At 46.0% G+C, this 8,195-nt stretch overlaps 1 protein-coding gene across 2 annotated transcripts; it reads left to right on the top strand.

Annotated features, from left to right (window-relative positions):
- The first annotated feature begins 746 nt into the window (after nucleotides 1-746).
- Nucleotides 747-7,686, top strand: ING1 (inhibitor of growth family member 1). 2 transcript variants are annotated; one of them, XM_080660001.1, is made up of 2 exons: nucleotides 747-1,062; nucleotides 5,416-6,365. In XM_080660001.1, exons 1-2 carry the CDS (start codon nucleotides 927-929, stop codon nucleotides 6,117-6,119), a joined length of 840 nt encoding a protein of 279 aa, XP_080516127.1. In that variant the 5' UTR covers nucleotides 747-926; the 3' UTR covers nucleotides 6,120-6,365. The 2 variants fall into 2 exon arrangements, with proteins under 2 accessions (XP_080516127.1, XP_080516128.1); XM_080660002.1 differs by lacking the exon at nucleotides 747-1,062 and adding an exon at nucleotides 2,513-2,681 and having other exon boundaries at nucleotides 5,416-7,686.
- The last annotated feature ends 509 nt before the right edge of the window (nucleotides 7,687-8,195 follow it).

Raw genomic sequence — 8,195 nt, 5'->3', positions numbered from 1 at the left:
GCCCTGTCTCCACCCCTCCGCAGGACGCGGGTTTCTAGTACTGTGTAGTAAGTAGTTAAGAGCCCTGGAGGAGTTAGCCGACCTCGTCCCGCCTTCTCTTCATGTTGATTGGGCCACTGAAATGAAGGAGGCAGTGGACTGGCTCACGGAGTTGTCAGTCTGTTCCGAGACGTACATATACCCCTGCAGCGCGGTGGGCACTAGAGCTTGAGGGGCTGAGTGGGAGAACCGGGAGACTGCCTAGGCGTGCGATGATCTCGTGGCGGCGGTCCCGCGGCAGGGCCGGTTCCATCTGGGTCTTGGGCGGGTCTGGCTGCCACCCCGCGTCACCCGGCAGGCATGCAGCAGTGCTGAACAGGCTCTGCCTCCAAGTACGAAACTCATAGTAAAGTTTGCGCCTCCTCTGCCGCCTCTTGCCCCCGCGACCCCCGCCCCGGCAAAGGTGACAGACAAAGCCACACCCCCGCGAGGCAGGGCCGGTGAGGGGCGTGAATGCGGCGGGGGCGGGGCCCGTGGGGAGGGGGCAGTGGGGGGTGACGGAGCGCATGCGCTGTGCGGGGGGCCGAATGTTTCCCAAGTGTTTGAAACTGGTATTTGGGTTTTCCACGTTGGACAAGTGCGGCGCGGCGGGCAGCGCGCTCCCCTTCCCGCGCTCGCTTGGCCCGGCCCCGGCCCCTGCGCCGGGGTGCGCGCCCGCACGCCCGCCCGCGCCCGCCCCGCGCCCGAGGCCGCGGAGCGCTGGCCCGGCCCGCCGCGCCGGGTCCCCGGGCCCAGGCGGCGCGGCTCGCAGATGTAGCGGCGCGGGGCCGGCAGGAGGGGGGACGCCGGCGGGCGGGAGGTTTGCATTTTGCAGGGCTGGGCTCCGAGGGGGCGGGGGCTGGAGGAAGCGGAAAGCCGCGCCGAGTCGCCGGGGATCTCGGTGAACCATGTTGAGCCCTGCCAACGGGGAGCAGATCCACCTGGTGAACTATGTGGAGGACTACCTGGACTCCATCGAGTCTCTGCCTTTCGACCTGCAGAGAAACGTATCGCTGATGCGGGAGATCGACGCGAAATACCAAGGTACGGCGGGATGGATGGGCGGGGGCGGCCGCTCCATCCCCGCGGGTCGCGGCTCGCCGCGGGGCCGTGGGTCGTCCTGTTCCCTTCCCGGGGAGCCCTGGGCCCTTGGCGGCGGCTCTGCCCCGGCAGGAACAAAAGGTCTGGAGCGTCTTTGATTCTCCAAGGTCCTTGTGCGCAAAGCCGGGACACGGAGGAGGAAGGAGAAATGAGAGGTCTCAATGCCAGGCTGCGCGAGCAAAGCGCTCTTTGTAGTGAAGTGACGAGGCGGGGTGCTGCGGGGGAGGGGGCTCAGGGGCGCAGGCTACGGCGCAGAAGGAGGGATGTGCCGCGTTCGCTAGGGCTGAGGGGCGCAGGGATGGGGCTACGCGCAGGGCTGCTGGGAGGGCGCTGCGGACGAGGGGTCCCTGGCCCTGCTCGCCATCTCCGGGGCTACCTCCACCCAGTCCCGAATCTGTTATATAAAGTCTGGGGTCGGTACTATGCGCGGTGTAGCCCCGGTCGCCCTCCCCCCCTGCCCCCCCGACCCTCCCGCGGCGCTGGACACCGAGTGGGGGACGACATGGCCGGGTGTAGTTTGCGGAGGGCCAGGGCTTTATTCCGTGCATACGGTGGGGAAGGGAGGGGAGGATGAGGCAAGTCGACCATCTGTGCTGTGCTCGGGGGGCGTGCGCTAAGACCAGGGGCTTGGAGAGGAACCTGGCAGGGGAGAGGACCTGTGGGTCGTCGTCTGCAGCCCCGGCCACCCAGAGTGCCGGAGAGAAGCGGAGGGTTCATGTCCGCTGGGAATTGTTGGCTGTTGGGGAAACTTTCCTGCCAGGTCAGGCATGGCATTGGGGGCTCTGTTTGGAACGTAGGTCGTCACTCAGAGTTTACTCATGTTTACAAGGCTGCGCAGCAGGGAAACGGAAGAGTGGGGGGAGGTGGAAAGCCTTCAGCTGCCGCGAAATGCACAGAATTCTCTTCCCAGCGAGGCGCCCCTGCGCGCTCTACCAGAAACTCGGTTTCGCAGCGACATTTATAAGAGGCTTATTAGCATATTGTGAACGTCCCGCTTCGACATTCTTTTGATTGGCTGTGGCGTCCCCATGGAATGTCCTTATCAGTCCGCTCCTCAGCCATTGGTTGCTGGGCCGGATGAAGGCGGGCCTTGCGCTGTGACTGGCACTGATCTGTGTTTCCGCGGCCTTCTTTTTTCTCTTTCGTAGAGGGGCAGGGAGGAGGGAGGAGGTTGAATTGATTTGAATGTCTTCGGGTCGCCCGGCTTCTGGCCTTGGATTGGCTATTGGTGCTGCGGGGTGGGCCGTGTTCCCCAGTTCTGTTTTCTGATTGGCTCCTCCTCTGGCCTCCGCCTTGGCCCGATGACCCCCCAATAGGCGGTGGTTCCCGGGGCGGGGTGCGTCGCCCGCTGGACACCTCCCCATTGGCCTGGTGATGGCCCCGCCCTGATCCTGGGGACCGAGCCAGGCAATTTCCGGCCGCGGAGCAATGGCGGCGCCCCGGTGCCGGGGGCAAAGCTTGTTAGCTGCGTTCCTGGCTCCACCGAGGACGAAGATTATGTCTCCCACCCAGGCCCCAGGGACCCGCGGGACAGGCCAGCGGCCGCGAGGAACGGGGGAAACGTGAGTGACCCGTGCCCGGGAGCTCTCGGTGGTTGATGCCCGGGATGGCTCTGGTAGTGCAATGATTGAAGAACCTGGGTATTTGTGTTTGGCGGCCTTTGCAGAATTCGTGGTCACTGGCACTGTTAATTAGCACTTTATCAGATGACGAAAAAAAAGTGTCTCCTAAAAATTTCCTAACATCCACATCGTACCCCTTAAAGATACTTTCTTATTACTATGAAGAAACCTGTCTCGCTGTTCTGTTAATACATGCTGCGGTCCTTATTTGGCTCCTGCTGAGAAAATGAATTCCACCCCCACCCCAGCACATCTGAAGCCAGTGCTGTTGAGTGAGCTGTAAAGCCTATCCGTCATGATAATAGTCATAACGCATTTGGTTGACACTTAACTATAAATGCAGCATAGTTCTAAAAAATTAAGCTTTTATTTTTATTAAAGACCTGTGTTGCAAGTCAAAGTTGCTTAAGTCTTTTGCTTAGTATGCATCAGTTGGAGATTAATTCATAAGGATGGATTATAATTATAACTTACCAATTTTAAATGGTATTTGAGGTTATTCTTGAATTATTGGATTCAAAATTATTTTTCAAGTGTTATTTTTTAAATCCCACCCACCATAGAAGTCAGCTTCATAAAGAACTTACGTGCAAACCTTACGCAAAAATTAAAATACATTTCTGATCATTGGAAAGGTCAGATTAAATTTTGCAGCATTCTTATTTAAACCTTAAAGTTTCTTTCATGGTACCATTGCTTTCCTACAATAATGTTGCTGTGGAGCATTTCTAGATGAGAGGGTCAGCAGCAGTTCGAGCTGATGGGGCTGAAGAAATGAGTATCCTGGCCAGATGCCTCCCTAGTTAGCCCTGGTGTTCCTCTTTACAGACATTTGTACTTACACGGTTTTGATAATAGAGTACTTTGCTTGGGGCATCCAAGAAATACATGCCATTATGAAGGTAACAATTACTTATTGCTAATTTTGTGATGTTTGTTTCTTTCCCACAAGTGAGGCTTCACATGAATGTAAGCTTGCATGTGATATAAAAGAAGCTGTATTTATTAACATTTTAAATTAGCCATATGGTAGAATTGTCCTCTTTTCTATGAAATCTTAAAACTGTCTCTAGAAATTTGGCTACTTAATTAAGCCAAGTGATAGTTCTGTAATGTGCAGTTTGTTTAAAAATAAATGGCAGAAACTCATTTTAAGATGAAATAGAACTTGGGTTAAGTTGGGCATAGCTATTTATTTTCAGAATTAATTACTATAAGAGACTGTAAGGCTGTGGCATTCCTCCTTTCTGGTGAGAGACTGTCTACATTGTTTCTCTAGGAAATACCTTCAGAGTTATTTTAGTTTAAGAATATAGCCTGGAAAATAATACTTACAGTTTAGCTAAGCTTCAGTGTTTGCCTACGTTCATATGTTTACCCTAGTTTTAGATTTATCCCTTAAAACTATTTGGAGATAAAATCTGGGTGATAGCCACATTTTATACATTTCTCCCCCATCTCCACACACACTTCCTAATGGAGAGTAGGATTCTCTGGTTTTGAGAGCCTGCAAAAGGTTTTCTGGAGAAAAGTCTAATACTATCTAACTGTACTATTTGGGAAAATAACTGGAAATTTCTACCTGTTGTATTTAGGCTTTTGGCAAGAATGTTTATTTTCCTTATTTCAGTCAGATTTTTTAACAGCTTTTATTTCTTGAGAAATTGCCTAATTACATTTTAAATTCACATATACTGTCTTCCTACCTGTCTGAGAAGGTTTAAATTTATTCTTAATATATTTTTAGTAATGTTTTACAATCTATAGCTATAATCGTATTATTGTTTCAAGCATTAAATGCAAAAGCAAAGTCAGCAAGGCCAGGTTGTCAAACCTTTCTTGTTTTCAGTAATAGAGAGAAATAACATGCTAGGATGAAAATGATGTGACTGATAAATTGAAGCTCTGGGTTATAAGTAACATTTATTTTTATTATTTTACAAATCCTCACCTGAGGATATTTTTCTGTTGCTTTTTAGAGAGAGTGGAAGGGAGGGAGGGAGTAGGAGAGAGAGAAATATTGATATGAGAGAGATACATTGATTGGTTGCCTCTCTGGCCTGAGCCCCAACCTGGGCCAGGGATGGAACCTGCAACCCAGGTGCGTGCCCTTGACCAGGAATTGAACCCAAGACCTTTCAGTGTTTTGGCCAACACTCTTAACTACTGAACAACACCAGCCAGGGCCATAAGTGATACTATATATATGCTGTAATCTCATAGGGTGTTGTAGACATTAGTACATAAAATAAAAAGAATAAAGGCCTTTAATTTAAACAGTGGAAATGTAGAACATAGTCACTAATTTTATTGAAAATAAAAATTTGGACCCCAGCGCTTCATCTAAATGTGAACTTTTCCCCTAATTGCCCATCCCAGGAGTATTTGTTACTTATGCTTCTGAACACACAGACAGAATCCCTTGGAGAACTTTGGCACTTTGCTAAATGAGAACTGTGTTGACATTTATATTTAGTTCCAGGGATTTTTTTTCAACGGGAAAAAGAAAAGGTCTGCTGAGAAAGGATATACAAGTTATAAGATTTTTCATACTAAGAAGCCTTGCATTGATTTTTTCTGTCCTTTGCAATTACATTTTCACAGACTAGAGAATTAAATAAAAGCCTTGATAGTGTTTATAGTGTGGGTGTAATGCTTATTTTTTCCTTTGCAGAAATCCTGAAGGAACTAGATGAGTATTATGAGAAGTTTAAACGGGAGACGGACAGCAACCAGAAGAGGAGAGTGTTGCACTGCATTCAGAGAGCCCTGATCCGGAGCCAGGAGCTAGGTGACGAGAAGATCCAGATTGTGAGTCAGATGGTGGAGCTGGTGGAGAACAGGACCAGGCAGGTGGACAGTCATGTGGAACTCTTTGAGGCACACCACGAGGTCAATGACACCACTGGCCACAGTGGCAAAGCTGGCCAGGATAAGTCCAAGAACGAGACAATCACACAGGCAGAAAAGCCCAATAACAAGAGGTCTCGGAGACAGCGCAACAATGAAAATCGGGAGAATGCAGCCAATAATCACGACCATGATGACATCACCTCAGGAACGCCTAAGGAGAAGAAAGCAAAGGCGTCCAAGAAGAAGAAACGCTCCAAGGCCAAAGCAGAGAGGGAAGCATCCCCTGCAGACCTTCCCATCGACCCAAACGAGCCCACGTACTGTCTGTGCAATCAGGTCTCCTATGGAGAAATGATCGGTTGTGACAATGACGAGTGCCCCATCGAGTGGTTCCACTTCTCCTGTGTAGGACTGAATCATAAACCAAAGGGCAAGTGGTACTGTCCCAAATGTCGAGGGGAAAATGAGAAAACAATGGACAAAGCCCTGGAGAAATCGAAAAAGGAGAGGGCTTATAACAGGTAGTTGGTGGACCTTGCTGAACAGGGAGGAGAACTAAGCCAGTGTATTTATTACATTGCCACCTTTGGTGAGGCGCAAAGACTGTACAATGTATATTTTTAAAGAATGTTAGAAAAGGAGCCATTCCTTTTGTAGGGATGGCAGTGATTCTCTGCCTTTTGTTTTCGTTGGTACACATGTGTAACAAGAAAGTGGTCTGTGGATCAACATTTTAGAAATTACAAATATAGGTTTGAATTAAACACTCAAGTGAGTCTCAGACTGTTGTTTCTTTTTTTTTTTTTTTGGCTGGGAAATTGACTTGGAAGCAACCTAACACATTAAATGTAGAAAGAAAAGATTCATTCAGCTACTGTTCTAACAAAAATAATGTTTATTTCATGAACAAATTTTTAAAATATTAGCCAAGTTGCTAAATCTTCTTGCTATCATAATATATATCCATATAACAATTCAATAAAAAGGTTTCAAGTTTGAAAATTATTTTATGAAAAGGTAAATTGTTAAATTTTACATGACAAACATTTTATATTCTGTCATGTTACCCCAAATGGCCAGGTTTAAATGATTGGGTGCATTTTTTATTAAGCCAAGCAGAAGTTGTCTAGTCATAGGATTTCAAAATCGTGCTTTTGCTATTACACATCCTGGTGTAGCGTATTTAATTTATATAGGGTATATAAATGTACATTTCCAAGTGAACTTGCACTTGTATTATAATCAGAAGTGCAGCCAGATGCCATTGTGAAATGAAGGTGTGTTCCCTGCTTTGTGCATGAGAGCTGTATAGAAGTGACATCAAGAAATAAATGAAACTTAGCTAGTTCCTCTAGCAGTATATTTAATTTTGACAAGTGATTTTTAAATTTTTATCTTAAAAATTGGTACACCAGCAGTTTAGACAAAGCCTTAAGCAAAATTTTGTATTATTCTCACTTAATAATGGAGTAGAAGCTACATAATTGCCAGCAAATAAATGTCAAAAGAGTATATATTAAGACCAGGGGTTGGAAAAGTATTGCCCACAGGCCAAATCCAGCCCTCCACCCGTGTTTGTATCGTCTGTGAGCCAAGAATGACCTTTACATTGTTAAATGGTTAAAAAAAAATCAAAAGAATTCTATTTTGTGACACATGAAAATTATATGAAATTCAAATTTTAGTGTCCATAAATAAAGTTTTATTGGCACACAGCTATGCTCATTCACTTACACATTGTCTGTGGCTGTTTTTGTACAATGGCAGAGTTGAGTGGCTGTGACAGGAAGACCATATGACCACAAAGCTGAAATTATTTTTATTTTCTGGCTCTAAGTTTGCATGATAATCTGTGTCCTTAACTGCCTGTATATTGAAGGGTCAATGGAATTTCCATTTCTAAGCGAGACATGGGTCACTTTAACCATATATTGCAGAGAATTAGTTTCTCTCCATAGTTGTTTTACATCTATGAAGCTACCATAAGGAAGCTTTGAGTAACCACTGCAGCATCTAAGAATCTATGTGGCATTTATTGTAAGTAAAACAAGTTGTTTTTTGATTGTTTATTTGATAAACTACTGAGAACTTTGTGTCAAATTTAAATTGTTCTTACAGTGAATTTCCATTATAAGGGGCTGTTCGTTAGAGAAATGCAGATTATACATGATCATACATGAAAATGAACTTTTTGCATATCAGTGCCTACAAATAGGCATTTACTTTCCAGCAAAACTCCAGAACATTTAAGAATCTTGAATGTTGAAATTTGATAAGATTTACTTAGAGAAACAATAAGCAAAAAATAGACTATATGAAATAATTTTAAAATACTTGATAACTCAGTAACAATAAAAGTAGTTTAAAAGAATCTTTGCTTACATAAGACTAGTTTTTCACTTCTGTTTAAATTAAAGCTAATAGTGAAAATTAAGTTATGGGAGTGAAGATTGAATAGAACACAGTTGCTAATACCAGATTTCTTTATATTTATTTAGTTATAGTGTAGACAGTTGTATTGGAGAGACATAAGCACAGAGGCCAAACCTTGCTGTATTTGAATGCATCTTTGTCCCTTAGGGGTTTGATCTTCAATACTTT

The sequence above is a fragment of the Plecotus auritus genome, assembly GCF_963455305.1.
Source record: "Plecotus auritus genome assembly, chromosome: 3".
Lineage (NCBI taxonomy): Eukaryota > Metazoa > Chordata > Mammalia > Chiroptera > Vespertilionidae > Plecotus > Plecotus auritus.
This window is presented reverse-complemented; position numbering and strand designations above follow the sequence as displayed.